Source organism: Siphateles boraxobius, unplaced genomic scaffold (assembly GCF_051911475.1).
Source record: "Siphateles boraxobius isolate OS27281-9 unplaced genomic scaffold, OSU_SipBor_1 30, whole genome shotgun sequence".
NCBI classification, from domain to species: domain Eukaryota; kingdom Metazoa; phylum Chordata; class Actinopteri; order Cypriniformes; family Leuciscidae; genus Siphateles; species Siphateles boraxobius.
The window spans coordinates 16,962,261-16,979,643 of NW_027508920.1; the positions used below are offsets into that span (position 1 = coordinate 16,962,261).

At 37.0% G+C, this 17,383-nt stretch overlaps 2 protein-coding genes across 2 annotated transcripts in view; both read right to left on the reverse strand.

The window, feature by feature from the left end:
• Window positions 1–17,383, reverse strand: part of LOC143757334 (uncharacterized) — a 252,183-nt gene that overhangs the window by 83,951 nt on the left and 150,849 nt on the right. The gene's annotated exons all lie outside the window — the stretch shown is intronic.
• The window catches only part of cdon (cell adhesion associated, oncogene regulated), a 47,132-nt gene continuing 31,795 nt past the window's right edge, over window positions 2,047–17,383 (reverse strand). Inside the window, exons 11-19 of the mRNA XM_077248349.1 lie at window positions 16,209–16,415; window positions 15,653–15,834; window positions 12,483–12,588; window positions 9,589–9,711; window positions 8,053–8,244; window positions 6,663–6,958; window positions 5,081–5,160; window positions 2,945–3,207; window positions 2,047–2,735 (exon numbers count right to left, since the gene is read on the reverse strand). Coding sequence (XP_077104464.1) covers window positions 2,584–2,735; window positions 2,945–3,207; window positions 5,081–5,160; window positions 6,663–6,958; window positions 8,053–8,244; window positions 9,589–9,711; window positions 12,483–12,588; window positions 15,653–15,834; window positions 16,209–16,415 — 1,601 coding nt within the window. The 3' untranslated portion in view covers window positions 2,047–2,583. The remainder of the gene's footprint in view (window positions 2,736–2,944; window positions 3,208–5,080; window positions 5,161–6,662; window positions 6,959–8,052; window positions 8,245–9,588; window positions 9,712–12,482; window positions 12,589–15,652; window positions 15,835–16,208; window positions 16,416–17,383) is intronic.

Below are 17,383 nucleotides of genomic sequence, written 5' to 3' on the forward strand. Positions count from 1 at the left end.
CTGTTGGCACTATAATGGAAGGATAGTGAAGGGGTTTACCAAGGACTGAGCAAATAAAAGCTGCCAGCTCTGTTAACCACTCTAACCACTCTGTTAACCACTCCCACTCAGCCTACTAACCAGTTTAGGTATTATATGGTAGAGGGCGCTATGACGCATTTTCTGAAAGAGTACTGAATCTCCTGATCAAAAGACATGTGAAGATGACGCAGAAACAAGCGATAGCATATTTAAGCAGATGCAAAAATAATTTCTCAGCCTTTTGCTCAAAATGTTGCTTTTTAATGAAACTTACCCACATTGAAGTGTTGATAAAGTCTTAATAAAACTTTTATGTTGTTCAAAAGCAGAGACTGATCTTTCTTTTGATATATTGCATGTTCAGATATGCACACAACAAAATATTTTGGGAGCCATGAAAATTTTGTGCAAATGATAAAAAATGCTGGGGGTGTCTGGCAATTTTTTAAAAAACGCTGGTGGGGAAAGAATGAATAACATTAGAATTAGCTGTGAAATGTACATATTAATTAAAACAGTTTCAACAATTCATAGAAAATGATTGCACCCACAACTTGCACTCATTCAGTCAATATTCACGCAAATACGTGAACACAACCGTTCGGTCAACACATGGCCTGGTTAAACATACTTGATGTGTATTCCTGCGTTCATCTGGCACTGGAGGCAAGAAACCTCAGTACCGTGAAAAAGTATCATGCATTAATATCTATGTACGTTGCTATAAACATTGCCTTGTTCAGCAAGATTCTCTGCAAACTGTTGCTCTGACCATAAAACAGATTAGTGCTAATTCCTGCTATACTGCCCCTTGTGGGAATAGTGAAAAGCAACACATACTTGACAATACAACTTTTGCATTAATACACAAACAAATGTTAACTAAGTTTGATATGTTATATGTTATACTATAAGATATGTTAATATCTTATAGTATATATCAGATATGTTAACTTTGTATGGCAGATAAATTTGTGGCTTACACAGCAAAAAAAAAAAACATGACATTGCCACTTATTCGAACACACACTAATGTCAATGGTCTCACCACTTTCTGTGTGCTTTTACAGGAAGGGTGTAGCCTGTAGAGGGGATATATAATTATTATTTTTTCATCATGGTTGTTCCTTGAGGGATCTTAACATTCAAGAAATAAGTGTCTAAGGTCCAACTTCCTCATCACTTAACCTTGAGTGCGCACCAAATAGGTGTCCTTGATATGCATAATGGAAATGTGTTTTTAAATCTAGTTTATGCCAAAAAGTCAATGCAAAAAGTTCATTTTTGAAGCTTTGTTTCTGTGAATACTCTTTATGGATGAGGGAGGATCTGAAAATTACAGTATGTTTTCATAGTACATCAAGCTCTTGTATATCAAAAATAAAGGAAAAAAGCAAAGAGAAATGATGATGTAAACATCTTCTTAATCCAACCATCCATCAGTGCCTGCCTGAAATCAGCTGTTAAAAGACTGCAAAACATGACAATGCACCATCCACCCTTTGGCAGTCTGCTTATGTAGACAGTTAACTTGAGTACAAACCACATCTGAAGCTGAAACGAGGAGACCGCAGTAAAGAGCTCAACTAAGCAACCAAACAAAAACACTCACGTGATGTGAACACGACCAGCGCCCTTCAACACATTTTGGGAAGTTCAAAGGTCATACAGGCACTCAAGTTTTTTTTATGGTTAACAAAGAGGCATGGATAGGAGGTGTGGCTGGGAGGCTGCGGGATTGACTCGGGAAAACTTCAAAAAGCTGTTGCAATTCCCGGACTCTTTAATAGATATTTCTGATATCCCTCAGGCCCAGAGTTCAGGCTGCTTTATAGATTATAGTAAAGCGATCAAATTTTATGCTTGCATGGAACCTTTCTAGGTTCCAATTGTGCGTTTCCATATGTGCTTTAGGGGTGCAATAAGCCATTTTGTGGGGCCATATAAATCTGTTATTATTCATCCATTTACGGTAGTTTGAGAGCCCTATAGTAAGGTAGAGCATTAAAACATTAGAGAAGGATATGGATAGACGTAATACTTAATCTTCTCTTTATATTATAACATAACTTTACACATACAATGGCTAAACTCCACACTGTGTGGAACAAACAAAAAAATATATAAAGACAAATAAAGAACAAAAAATAAGTTTCTCATCCCAAAAACAAAAAGCATAAATAATATAAAAGACAAACCTTTTTTTCTTACAACAGATACATTCATATGAAATAATATTTTACTACTACAAAAAAATAAATAAGTCATCTAAAGAGTTTTTGCTTTTACTTTTAAAAGTCCTCCCACCAATGGGATCGTTTTAGCCTTTGAGTTTTCCACCATCCTTGCATAAAAGTCTCTTGATTCTTTCTTTTCATTCTATTTATTTCCATCTTGTCTTCTCCAGCTCTGAGAGCAGTCAGTTTGGTGTCCACTTCACATCACACAATGTCTCTGACCATTCCATCACTAGCCATTTCCTTTTTTAATGTGTCCATGTTCCTGTTCCCAATTTCTCTCGTACTCTTTCTTGTGTTTAGAGTGTATGTATGTTTGACATGTTCAGATCTCCTGCACTGTAGGCTGGATGAAATCTCCAGTCAAGCTTCCAGTAGAGATCCAGATTTTTTCCTTACAGTCCAGATCAGGCAGTCCCAGCCGTTCCCAACACACCACGGGACCCTCGGAGTCTTCATGCTGCACGGGCTGAACTCCTGTTACACACACAAATAGATAGAAAAGATTTATGCACCAGCTCCAGTATGCAGCAGTCTAGTCAGGTAAAATAATATTGCATGATGGGTAATTTACAGTTTGCCAATGCAGTAATTTCCTGAACAGCAAGAGGAAACACTGACTTTCCTCATTCGGAGGGAGTGTGGAGTGAATCAGAGAGCTCTTTATAGCGCTGAAACTCTCTCACCTCTCTGCTGCTCGAGCGTGGACTTTGTTTCCACAGGCAGACAAGGGGAATTCTGGGAAAGGGGTGGAGTCTTGCCCTCCTCCACCACTTCGGCTGAATCTCTCTCCTGGGAGCTGTTGAGCTGTGGGCTGTCACGTCCATGGCAGCGAGACAGAACGGGGTTGAGGGGCATCATTTCGAGCCCGTCGGGTTGGCGCGCTGCCACGCGGTGCATTAGGGGGAGAGTGCCGCCCGAGAAAGTGCCATTGGTTTTCGTGTAACACCTGTCACACAGAACACAAACGCAAGACATAAATGATGGCCACTGCACTGCAAACTTTGACTTTCTTGAACCAAACTTAAAACTAAACATTTTCCAGATATTCCCATGAAAACAAAGATAAAAATGTAAGTCCTCTTGCCAATATTTCAATTTATGAAGCATTTCTACTAATTTTGACCAAAAAGCGCCATGAAAGTAGTGCACATGACTTAGTGCTATATTTGAAGTCTTCTGAATTTTTATTTGTGTGTGTGTGTGTGTGTGTGTGTGTGTGTGTGTGTGTGTGTGTGTGTGTGTGTGTGTGTGTGTGTGTGTGTGTGTGTGTGTGTGTGTGTGTGTGTGTGTGTGTGTGTGAGAAACAGTGTTATTTTAGTATCATAGAGATACTATAAACGTGTTTTATTAATAGTCTAAATTAGTTATGTTTTTATTTTCAATTGTATTGATTCTTTTATATTGCAATTGTCATAAAGTTTTAGTAATTTTGAGTTTTTGTCTTTTTCTGTCTATATAGTTTTTATTAATGTTTTATTTCAGTTATAGTTATTTAGTAAACATTGCTTTTATATTTAATTTTGACATTTATTTATTTCAAGTAACAATATTTTTTTAATGGTTTTAACAGACTGGTGTGACACAGGTGATTCAGGTATTTATGTTCATGTTGTGATCAATAACCAATAAATAAGCAATATTCAAATTCTGTAATATATTGTGTAAATAAAGTAAAAATAAAACACTAAAAACTAAAATCAATTGTATAAAATGCTTCAGTGGATTAAATGTAGGAATTAAGGCATCATCACATTATAATGCACGGTATGAAAAATCTATATTTATTTAGAGATTTGCATTTTAAGCATTTCATTTATTTTAAATGGCCTTTTATATTTTGCAAAGATTACATTTAACAGTGTTATTAAAGTATTTTAAAGATTAAGTATTTGATGACAGCAAAGGCAATTTAATGTCAAAATATGATAATTGTAAACAATTAATTGACTTAAATCATGCATACCTACTTTTATTATATTTCAAAGGTGCTTTTTGTGGAGTTTGACAGCTCTTGTCACAATATATGTTTGTTGTGTGCAAAAAAGCAGCATGAGCATCCTTCAAAATTTCTCATTTCATGTTTCACGGAAGAAAATCATACAGGTTTGGTAAGAGGATGTGTAAATGACAGCATTTTTATTTTTCTATGATTTTCCTCCTTACAGTACAGCTTGAGCCTGTGCACCAGCTGCAACAAGCATCTCCGCTATATTCAAACTCTGATCGCATCTGAGATCACAGATTTATTTCCGCAAGTCTCTACGCTGCCTGACCAGACTCAACAGCCTGTGTCTCTGTGTGTTTGCACATGCTGATAAGACAGAGAGGCTTCCACACACACACATATGTAGACATAAACACATAAACAAACAATACCTGCGAGTATAAATACACATGCACTCGAGAAGTAGTCAGGGATAAAAAGTGTGCACAGATGCACACAGTTAGTGCGCTGATATCAGCTCCGTTCAGAAGCATTTCCCTCTGCTCCCCCGCCGGCCGTGGCTAAATAAACACTCCGCTCATTAAGACTGTAGCAAGGGTGCGTTCAGTGTAAACTGTTACTGCCGGACACACTAGAGTACACAAACAAGCCTCGACGAGATGAGCTGCCATGCTTGTGTGTGTGTGTGTGTGTGTTTAGCCCAGAAGAGAATAAGCTCAGGTCAGGGGTGAAATGAGTACCAGATGGAACAGATGATTGGTTTGCTGACTGGAGGCGTGCTGCGCAAAACATAATTCTGCAGGCATGTAAACACCAAACATTAACAAGCTACTGGGCTTGACTTTTCCAAGTATTGCATTTCCCTATCTCTCACCTGTTGTTGTTGCAGAAGTTTTGACAGCTCATGCAGTCCGACGAATCGTTCTGGGACAGAGCCGTGTATATTCCACCTCCCTGCCACAACAAAAGCCATATTTCATTTCTCATTACCCAAACACTACACTTATACATTACCGTGTTACTTTCAGTCTCACAATGCTATGCTATGCTAAAGGAAAAAATATACAGGGGAGAAGATGGACCACTTGTATAAAAATGTTCGCAGAGTAGACTAAACTATATTTGACATAGCACACCATACTATACAATAACATGTTATAATAAATTACAGGTGAAACTCGAAAAATTCGAATATCATGCAAAATTTATAATTTTGATGATTATGGCTCACATCTTGTGAAAACCCCAAATTCAAAATCTCAGAAAATTAGATTATTACATGAAATCAATAAAAAAAAGGATTTTAAATACAGAAATGTCGCCCCTCTGAAAAGTATAATCATGCATGTGTATATAGTTATATATACTAAATATTAATTTCACCTTTTAAGTTGAGTTTTAAGTACACAAACTTTTGCACAATATCCTAATTTTTTGAGTTTCATCTGTATATCAGGCTACACTACTGCACTATATTACATTATAACAAAACATACTATATTATATTATCAAATATTATGACAATTAACAAAGGTCTATATTAAATGAGCACCAATAATAATCAGCATATTAAAATGATTTCTGAAGGATCATGTGACATTGAAGACTGGAGTAATGATGCTGAATTTGAAGCTTTGCGTCACAGGAACAAATTACATTATTAAATTAGAGAATTTTAATTGGACAACAGAGATTTTGGTAACACTACGATAAGGTTTAATTTTTTAAACTATGTTAGTTAACATGAACTAACAATGAACACTATTTCAACATATTTAATAATTTTAGTTAATATTTATTACAACATTTACTAATACACTTTTAAAATCCAACATTGTATCTGTTACCATTAACGAATGCACTATGAACCAATAAGAACAAAAAATGAACAGGCCTATTTTTATTAACTAACATTAACAAAGATTAATAAATACTGTAACAAATATATTGCTCACTCAGTTCATGTTAACGCATTAACTAATGTTAACAATTGAGTTACTGTTTTTACTGTATATTTGATCAAATAAAATTGAGCCTTGCTGAGCATAAGAAACTACTTTCAAAAACATTAAAAATCTTTTTTATTCCAAATATACAGCATATATACATATATTAACTTTCAGAAGGGAGGAGAAAACACTTTCAAGCGTATGCGTCGAATCAAACTTAATTTGAGTAAATTCATTTGTTAGAAGTCAAGTTAGACAACCGTGAACATAAATGCACAAAGTAAAAGAAAATATGGTCCAGACAATTAAATATTAATTTACTGCACCATACCATGCTACAGTACATACTGTACTGCGCTACACATTATAAAAGGTTTTTAGTAATTTTGGATGCTGATTGGTTAATGCAGCATTCCACAACATAGTGACACCTTTAACACAAAAACTGTTTGCCATATCACTGCAAAAAACTAAATACAAACGCACAATGCACAAACATCTACTCACATTTCGAAGGTGATGAGGGTGTGGGTGATCGTACTCCATGGTGTTGTGGGGCAGAGAGGCGTCATGTGCGTGAGGATGCCCAGGAGGGTAGAGGGCTCCTGATCCGTTCAGCAAAGCCAGACCATTGGGCAATTTGTGGTGGAGGTGATGGCAGGCCTGGGGCATCATGGGAGCGGTGTGTCCACAGCCCGTGTGCACGCTTCCATTCACATGGCTGGAGCCAGGCAGTGTGGAATATTCCAGAACATGACCGTTCATCTCTGCAGACTGGTACAGGTAACTTGGAGGGTCGTATTCTACACAGAATATTTTTACGTTAGTACATTTTTAATGACATGTGTGACATGTTAAACTCCATCTAAAACTATTTGCAAATTATTGTATAATAATCATTTTTGTAATTATTATACACTACCCTTCAAAAGATTAATTTTTTTTGAAAGAATTTAATAATTTAATTCAAAAAGGATGCATTTAAATGATCAGAGTTACACTAAAGAAATTCATGTTCAAATAAATGCTGAAATTTCGGAAAAGAATTGCCGAAAAAATCCTTTAAATTTTAAAATATATTAAAGTAACAAAACAGCTATTTTAAATTGCAATAAAACTTCACAGCATTACTGTTTTTACAGTATTTTTGATCAAATAAATGCAGCCTTGATGAAAAAAATCTCACTGACCACCAACTTTTGAACGATAGTGTACATGGATAGTAAAATGCAGACACCATACAGAAAATATACCTCAGTCAATATTGTACAAAATTGAATGCTGAAGAAACATCCACGAATATGAAACATATCATAGCTCGTCTTTTGCCAAACAGACATGAAAAACTGACTAGCAGCGAACTGGAGTGTGTGTGATAAAAGTTAGCAGGCCCATTTGTGGCCTATTTCAAGGGGAGGTGTGTCAGTGTTACTACTTATACACGCCGCTGTGGCCAGCACTGTTTACTCTGTTACTCAATCTCACTGAGAGAGGAAAAGAGGAAAAAAGAGAGAAAGAAAGAAAACTTCAAAGGGCCGGCAGGCGAGGAGAGGCAATGAAAACCAGGCCTGGATCAGTAGGTGGACTCGAACTCAATTTCATAAAGACATTGACACAGCATAACCTCTCTTAACCTTACAGAAATAGTGCATAAACTAAAACAACACAGCGCGGCTGGCCTCATTACTACATATCTAAATAAAATAATAACGAAGTTGATACTTCAAAGTAACATGTTCCGCCATAAAAATATACATTATGAGGAAACAAAATATTGTAATGATTTTTGGACACTTCAATAATGGCAATTCAATAGTTTTCTTAGTAATCACTAAGTACACAGTGGCCCCAAAAAGCACACAAAAACTAGGAAGTAAACAGGAAAGGTGGCACATACTATGAAGACTGTTCTGCTGACGGTTTCTCCACAAGCACATGACGATGAAGGCCAGCAGAATGAGCACCATGACGCCCAGAACACATCCCACGATCAGGTAGAGCAGGCCGCCTGGCTGGCTGGGTGTATCTGCAGGGGAAAACCCTGGAGGGGTTATGGGGCGCTGGCTGGGCACACCTGGAAGTTGACGGGCTGGAGGGAAAGAAAGAGAACAAAGTCAGTTTGAGGGGATGAAACATGTCTTTCAAGAGAATATAGGACAAGCTATATTGCTATTGGTTGGAGATTTAGTTTTTTTAGTGATTTAATATATATATATATATATATAAGGGAATGGTGCTTATCCAGGCAAAAGTCACAATACTAAAATCCCAAGGTATACTTAGTTTTTTTACCCATACGTTACAGTTGGCACATAGTGCGTGCGTGTGATGTGAATTTCATCTGCAACACAGTATATGTGTACTTCAACTTCTTTTTTAAATAATTGTGCAACGGGAGAGGATTTGTGAATGACACTGAAGCAACGCAACTGAAGCTGGTAGGTCATGTGACAGTAACAACATGGCGGATGATGTAGTACATCTGAATATCATTCAGACGATATATAAAGTATATTTTTTTAACGGCCACAAATTAAATTCAAATTTAGTACCTACTCAGACAGTACGAGATTTCAGGTGAAGCAAATCGAGTTAAAATAACTCTTCAGCTCCGCCCACTCCCATGAAGCAGTGTGAATGATGAAAAATCTGTTTCCCTACGCTCTCAAACTATGCATAAAATATGCTGTTTCTATGAACATAATTAACACCTTTAAATCAATAGTTTTTTTTATTTTCCCATCATTTTTAATTTAATTATATCATTTGCAATGCCTAAATGGATTGTCGATCTTTCTCTGTTAAGTGAACAGTCTTGTACCTTTGTCTATTAGTCCGATTTTGCTTCAAATCAAAGTAGGTCATTGCTAACCTGCTGTAGACATGATTTAGCCCCACCCCTTTTAAGCGCTGCACTCGTTTTGTTCTGTCTTCCGGTTTGTATTTCCACAACATGAAAGTAAGATCTACGGATTTGAAAATGAACCGCTGATGTACCATTCATCGTCTGTCGAACTAATGGGGTGGGATAAATTCTGCACCATTTAATACTAATGCTTTAATACTTAGGATTAGGGGTTTGTTCAAATCTTTGACCCCTAGTATAAACAATAATAAAGCACCACTAACAAGTGCTGGCATATAACAATGCATCTATTGCCAGTCCTAAAGTTTGTGGTAGCAGCAGGTCTGTTTGCACTCCATGATTTGTATTTGCTCTGGCTGTGACTGACGCTCTGGTTTGATTTCAACAGCGTTGCATTAAGGGCAGTTATCAGTGAATGATGTCAAGTAGACGCAGCACAATGTCTCTCTTTGTCTAGCTACTAATAAAACGATAGCTCGCTTTCCTCTGTCATTACCAAAGGGGCTTTATGGGTTCCTGTCTACATGTTAAGTATAGCATTCCTGTGACAGTACTTCAGCCTCTCACCTTTGGTCTCGCAGATCATTACGTTACTATATTCGCTCTCGCCACCGTCATTAAAGCACTGCATCTTGATGTCGTAGGACGTCTCAGGTTGGAGTTGACCAATCATATGCAATAATTTGAAGCCTGGGGGAAGAGGCGGGAAAAGGAAGGCAATGAGAGTGACTATTGAATGAGAAGGGCTTTTCTCAAAGCATGTGTTGTTCTCTTCAAACCACAATTCATTTGCTCAATCTCATTTTTCTCTTGCACACACACTCTCGCTCTCTCATTCTCACAGTGTCCCAGAAGGATTCAGACAGTTGCTTTGCTGCAGACAGGCTCCTTATAAGGCAGCTTAACGTTTGTTCTGGCCTGGCTCCAGTATTCCCACTGAACACACTCAGGGCCCTGTGTACACACACACACACACACACACACACACACAAACACACACACAGAGATCGTAGCAGCCGCTCGCCACAGCTACCTCTCACACATGTATGCTGAGAGCCAGCTCTCTAATTACAGTTCCACAATATTTTATTTGTGTAGCTCACTTCTCTTTTTAATACAGTGAAGGCATACTGTACACTAAACGAACAGCTGCTGTACTGCATAATGGAAGAGAAAAACACAAAACAAACACTTACAGACAGACACATACATGAGAAACGCATCACAGGCTGTTTGATGCATTTTTTTCCCCTTGCACACATAATAGTGTTTTGGCAAAAACAACTGTAACATGACAACATAAATTGTGAGTTTGCAGTCTTAATCGATTAAAAGTTAGAGTACCTCAAACAATACAATAAATAAAAGTTTCTTCTTGTGCATTGTCTTTGGTGGCTGTTCACAAAGATATAATACATCACAGCGAGCGAAGTCTGATTCAGAAACAAATGACTCTAGTGAACCGATTTTGATGAATCGGTCAAAAAGTCTCACAAACTCACAAGGTTTGAATCAGACTGTTTTATTTCCTATGCACTTGAAGTTAACCCTGTTGAAATTGACCCTGACATATGAAAGCCTGATATTCTAAAATAGAACAGTTTATAGAATCTGTAGAAAATTTAATCTTGATTAATCGCGATTATTTCCCAACTAACATAAAAGTTTTTGTTTACATACTGTAATGTCTGTGTATACAGTATATACATACATACACATACACAAACACACACGTGTACATAGCTTACAGAGTAATGAGTAACTTGATGACCAACTAACAGTAACTAACAATGACCAACAGATACATACACACACACACACACATATATATATATATATATATATATATATATATATATAAATATAATAATTCACACACACACACACACACACACACACACAAAATATAATGGTTATTCTATCTGTATTAAAAACCAGTAAAGTTTCACAAGCAAAAAGTCAGGTGTACCATGATCTGAAGATAAACATATTTAGAGTTATACTAAAAAAATAATATTAACTATCCATCAAATGACAGAAGGCATGTAGTAGATTGTATTCATGATTGTGAACATTCAGATGATGTAAGCTAAATGGGTTGCAAACAACATTTCACATTAACTTTATAACCAACAATCTATAGTACACAGACGTATGAGGTCATCTTATCTGCCCCGCGTGTTTCTGACTGCTTGTTGTTTGGACGGACGAGGAGAGGTTTGAGGGGTCAATGTGAATAGAGAGAAAAGGTGCAAAAAGTAAAAATAGGAGGTGGAGGAGAGGCAAGGCAGTTAACATTCCTCTCGGAAACTCAAATCCCTCTCTGAATGGTCAGTGTTGGGTTGCAGTCCAGGTCCATTAGTGCGGCAGCCATTTATTAAAAGCACATTTTACACCGACTCATTACTCTGAGCGCAGGACTCACTACACATCAATCAACAGATTACGCTTTCCGTGTCCCTCCCCCTCTGAGACAGAACATACATTAAACACTCACACTACACGGCTCTCTGTAATGCTTCATTCTGATTGGTCAATCGTAGCACTTATCTGCTAAATATTTGTGTGTTATGACTACTAAACTGTATAACTGACCATTGTCCCACGCAACGGATTTCCTGCAGAGCGTAGCAATCAGTTTTCAGAAGTAAAAACTCCACAGGGATTTGTAATGTAATGTTTAAGGTCAGACCTTTGAGTTCAGGGGTGGTTAATCGATGGTTAATCGATGGTATAGGCTTTTGTGCAAGCAATCTGTCCACATTATTTCAACTTATTTTATTATATCTAATTAATCATAGTTAACAACTGGTACAATTTATGGTGAAAAACTATATTAGCCAATGTGCTGTGCAGCCAAAAAAGCTATTTAGCTCCGCCCACTCCCATAAAGCACTGCGAAATAAGTTTTCGAGCTAACCTCCCTATGCTCTCAAAATACTTAAATATTTGTGTATACTGTATATATATATAAACAATATATTTTAAGTTTATAGAAAACTATTCCTATATATATATATATATATATATAAGTATATATATAGGAATAGTTTTCTATAAACTTAAAATATATTGTTTATAGATTTAGGTATAATCAACAACTTTAAATTAACGATTTTATATTGTATATACCTTCGTCTTTTTGTCCGATTATAAATTTTTTTTTTTTGGTTCAAATAAAAGTTTTTAATCTTGTGATTCACCTCAGAGCTGGTTGGTTTGATTCATGGCTTGTAACACTGACAAAGAATGGAAAAAATACTTCCAGAACAAACGCTGCTGAAAAAGTGGGTGGGCATTATGCATTCTACGGCTGTGTTTGTTTCATGTCACTCGTATCTTTATCTTGTGTCTTCTCGCATAACGAAATTTCAACATTTCATGCACATTTATTTATTAATTGTATAAGTAGCCGTGTAATAAGAGCAACAACAGAGCAAAGACAGACATCATGATCTCACCTTCCACCACATCTCTCTTATAATCACTGTCATTGTCGCTGTCGGTTGGCCGATAGTAGATGTAGAATCCCTGGATAGGAGTGTTGTTATTGCTGGAGGGAGTGTACTATGAAAGGGAGTGAAAGAAAAAGCTAATTATATATTTTTTGTTTCCTCAAGATACACTCGCTAACAATTATGCCATCTGAAAAATCTGAACTTAACTAAAGGTTAACTAGAATCAAGACACCCATTTTTACTTAAAGAGGCCATACTTTTGGCCCTTAGAATTCATTTTTTCTTTTTTTTGGCTACTGTACCTTTAAGACTTCTAGACGTCATGACATTTGTTATGATTGGCTAACCTTATAGCTAACATTTTAGAGTTAGTTTATCCAAAAAATTAAATTTCAGTTTTTAAATAATTGACCCTCTTCCCGTTCCATACATGACTATTTCTTTCAAGGAACTGAAAACGAGATGTTTTGCTGATTGTCTTGGTAAGCTCTCTTACATACAATGAAAGTGAATGGGAAAGAACGCTACAAAAAAAGCACCTGAAAAATATCAAAATGGAGCTGTCAGAGGCAATGTCCCATTAGTAAAAACAATTCATTCTTTTCAGTCTGATCCTTTAAAGAATCGATTGACCTAATTCACAAAACGATGTTTCTTCAGTTTTCTGAAGAGACACGTTTGGTATAAATGATGAACAGACTGAATTTAGGCTTTTATCAACATGAAAACATTGATCAGGGAACATAAACAGAAGCTTAAAGCTACAGTCTGTAGTTTTTCCTCTTTGTCGCCATCTCTGTTCGAAATTGCATTTATTCGTGGAATTATCAACTTTACGTGGGTTGTGCCTCGGCACGGCACAGCGCGGATTAATCCAATTTTTTCGAGGTGAATGTGAGGCTGTCAGTCAACGTGCCGGTGTGGATACTGTCATTCCGAATCACAGATCCTACTTTTTGGAAGTATGACCAACACAGGAAAATGTCCTCTGAACAAGTAAGTAACATTCACTTTTGTTCTGATCAACTAAGGGAAAAAAAGCATTGCCGTAAATCGCGCTGATTAAATCTAACGATCGCTTATCATATCACATCAAACCGTGCAAACTATACTTTGTTCTCAAATTGTTAATGTTAATGTTAATGTAACATCAGCATTGCGCGACTACATTTAATGCCCTTCCGATATTTATCCTTGTTTTCGCATGGTTCCAGTTGCAGTCTCTTTTTTTCTGAAGCCACTCCGAAGTCTTTTGCATTTTACAACGGGTGAATCTCCAGTTGTCACTGGTGACTGTCGTTTGAACCTTTCTGGATCCGCCATCAAATTGATAAGTTTATATCAAGTGCTGTGAGAAAAGGCTATAAATCTCCACCTCCAACATCCTCACACGCCTACTAGCCGAGACTCTTCTGTATGTGTACAGATGTGACGTAATGACGCAAAGACTTGCTCGAGTTTCCCGCGGAAATACACCAGTACCACTGGAATTAAAAACATTATTAAAAGCTTACCGTTTTGAATCGAGCTAAGGCAAGCAGATAGTTTTGAACACTGGGTGGTTATGTACTTGCTCAAAAATTAATTTTGGATAATTTTTAACCCCAAAAAGTTACGGACTGCAGCGTTAACCGTACCTGCTTGACCCACAAGAACAAAGCTCATTGGTTCTTGAGGAAGCTCCGACGTGCTGCGTAACACGTGAATGAACCTCATTGGTTCTTGCACTTCAAGCAAGCATGCTTAAGCTTCCATTTACCATATCTGATGTGTGCTTGATAAATGTTTAAATGTGAACAGAAGCCTAAATTTAATCTGTTCATCAGAACATTTGGATTAAATCGCTCAATTCATATGGATTAGTTTTACGATCTCTTTAGTTTACTTTTTTAAATTGTCAAAGTGGTAGTTGAGTAGCTGTCAATGGAGGGATAAAAATCTCTCAGATTTTATTAAAAATATCTTCATTTGTGTTCTGAAGATGAACAAAAGTCATACGGGTTTGGAAAGACATGAGGGTGAGTAAACGATGACATAATTTTCATTTAAGGGTGAACTATCCCTTTAAGTTAAACTCTGGATTCAATCCAGGATCCAGATTTTCAGTAAATAATGACATAGATTTTGCTGTTGTATGACTTCAGAAGACCTGGAATATACTGCAGAAGTTGAATACTTTTAAATACTTTCCTCAAATTGATTTATTTTTCCACAATAGAAATTCCAATATGTTAGGAATAACAAAGATGAGTAAATGGCAAATTGTTACATACTCCTACTACTACTCCTTTAAGACGCATCAAACCTTTTCTTTCCCGTGCATTTCTTCTAAAAATAGCTCATCTCACTCACTCCGTTCCACTCGTTAGAGCTGGATAAGCGTTAGAGCTGGATAAGCCCTCCTAATCTGTACTGAACACACCCCACCCCCTGATTGGGCAATCTGGGGTGTTTTCTCAGGGGCTGATGGGAAAAGCTACTACACAGCGCCTGGAAAAGTGCACGCACTAACACTCTGCTAACGTGCTGAAAAACTCTTCGCCACAACTGGCACCGCAGAGAAGAACAAACCGGGGAGGCTTGTTATGTGGTTAGTTCTGGACAGTTTTTACACTCTCATTTTCGCATTAAGCGTGAAATGCGAGTATAATTAAATTGGCCATTAGACATAAAAGGCATATGTCTAAACCATTAACACACACACACACTAGTTTAAAGCCCTGAGCTGCTAATGTGAGGTTCAGCGTTATTCCTTCAACAGGCCCGGAACAGAAACAACATTTGTTTGTACAAGTGGCGAGGCCCTTTTAAAGATTAATGTGCTAATAATACACATACAGAAGCATAGAATTATAGAAAAACTCACAGTTTATTCAGTGATGAGTTTTTGAGTGCCCGACAGAAACTGTTCCAAACCCTAGAAAGCTGCCTCGCTGTCTACCGCCTCTATAGGCAGCTGCCTTTATTTTAGCCAAAACAGTTGCATATTTTGTTGCCTACTGTTATTAAAAGCCTTTGTGTCAGCATAGGACTTTATGATGCGCTGCATTAAAAGCTAGATGGGCAGCTCAGGTTGTGTATCAGAACTAATGAATTTGAGTAATTTTAGATTATTTGGCAGTTACAGTATGCGATTTTAATGCATTCGTGTGGTTGCTTACAAGTATACTCACAGTCCAGCGTAAGATTATCTGAGTATCACTGACAGCGTCAGTGGAAGTGATGTGAGGGCCAGCGACCGGACGGTTCGAGACGGGTGGATTCGACGAGGAGACCTGGTACGGCCTGGAGGTGGCGCTAGCAGGGCTTTCACCATAGTTATTCATGGCAATGACACGGAAACGGTATGTGGACCCTGTCATGAAAAGATTTATTAAGCCCATCATACATTTATGTCCCCATTAAATCACTTTTATACAAATTTGGATGTTCCAGATTTGGGTGTTTTTCTCAGCTTTTCACATTTTCAAGTGCGTGTAACAGGATTTAGTCAATAAAATGTTTTAGTATTATATTAATATATTAAACATTTATTTACATGACTTCTTAATACTTATTATTATTGAAATAATTTGATAAAACTATAATAAATATGAATAACAATATTTAATTAACAATTTTTATTATAAACTATAAATATAATATAAAAAAAAATATATATATATATTTATATATATTAATTAGTTCTGGGAATCAGTTTTTCCAAGTTTTCACAAATTTTACCCTCACCTGGTTCTAGGTTCCGCACTTCCACAGACAGTTTAAGTGGTGAGATATTATCGGCCGCCACGATCCAGTCCCCACTGCGGCCTTGTTTCCTGTACTCCACTCGAAAGGCCGTGATTGGAGAGCCACCATTGGCTCGTGGGATCCATGTGACATAGACAGAGCTTTCTGTTGCCATAGAGATAGTTGGGCGATCTGGGGCCTCGGGAACTTAGGGATGAAACCAACCAATCAGAAGTTAGTAAAAAGTAAATGCAATCTAAACCCTAATTATTTTGTTTTACAAAACTAAACAACAGCTTTTATGTCAAGTGCAAAATGTGACCTTAACAGCCAATCAGTGAAAAGACCAAAAGAGCAGACGAAGATAAAATAAACCAAAACACATAAGAGATCTACATCATGCCAGAGTCAATTGAGTACTTACTGAATGTGCTCTGAGCCATAGACACAGAGACGCAAGCAAAGAGAGAAAGACAGAGCAAAATTTGTGGCAAATAACAGTGGGCCCAAACCCATTAGGATTTAAACGTGTACACACACACACACACACACACACACACACACACACAAAGAATACTTCACCCAATATGATTTTGTCATCGTTTACTTGCTCTTATGTCGTATTTTATAATGGAACACAAAAGAAGAAATTCTGAAGAACCTTTATGCACTCTTATTACAGAGTTGTGCAGGGATGAAGTCAAAACCTAAAAAGACTAATTCAGCACTGGTTCCCTCGAGATTTTCCTATGGGGTTTTATAATGTGTTTTTTCATTTTATAAGTAAAATAAAGCCTGTGGTAAACTTAACTTGACGATACTTTGACGTTTTGTTCTACAGCGTAAACTGCACACACTCACAGCCCAAACGTTCTTATCTAGTTACTTATAAGCAACATACATTTTTAAAAAGAAATAAAACATAACATAAATGTAAAGCGCTTTGGTGGCCATTGGGTCTGTTAAAGCGCTATATAAATGCAGTCCATTTACCATTTGCTTCAAAATTTGCATTTTCAGTATGGGTGTAATTTACTATGTAGAACAAAATGTCAAAGTATCGTCTAGTCATGTTTACCACAGGTTTTATTTTACTCATAAAAAAAAAACATTAGGAAATTCTTGAGGGATCGAGGGAAGAATTAGTCTTCCGGGTTGTTGACGTCATCCCTGCA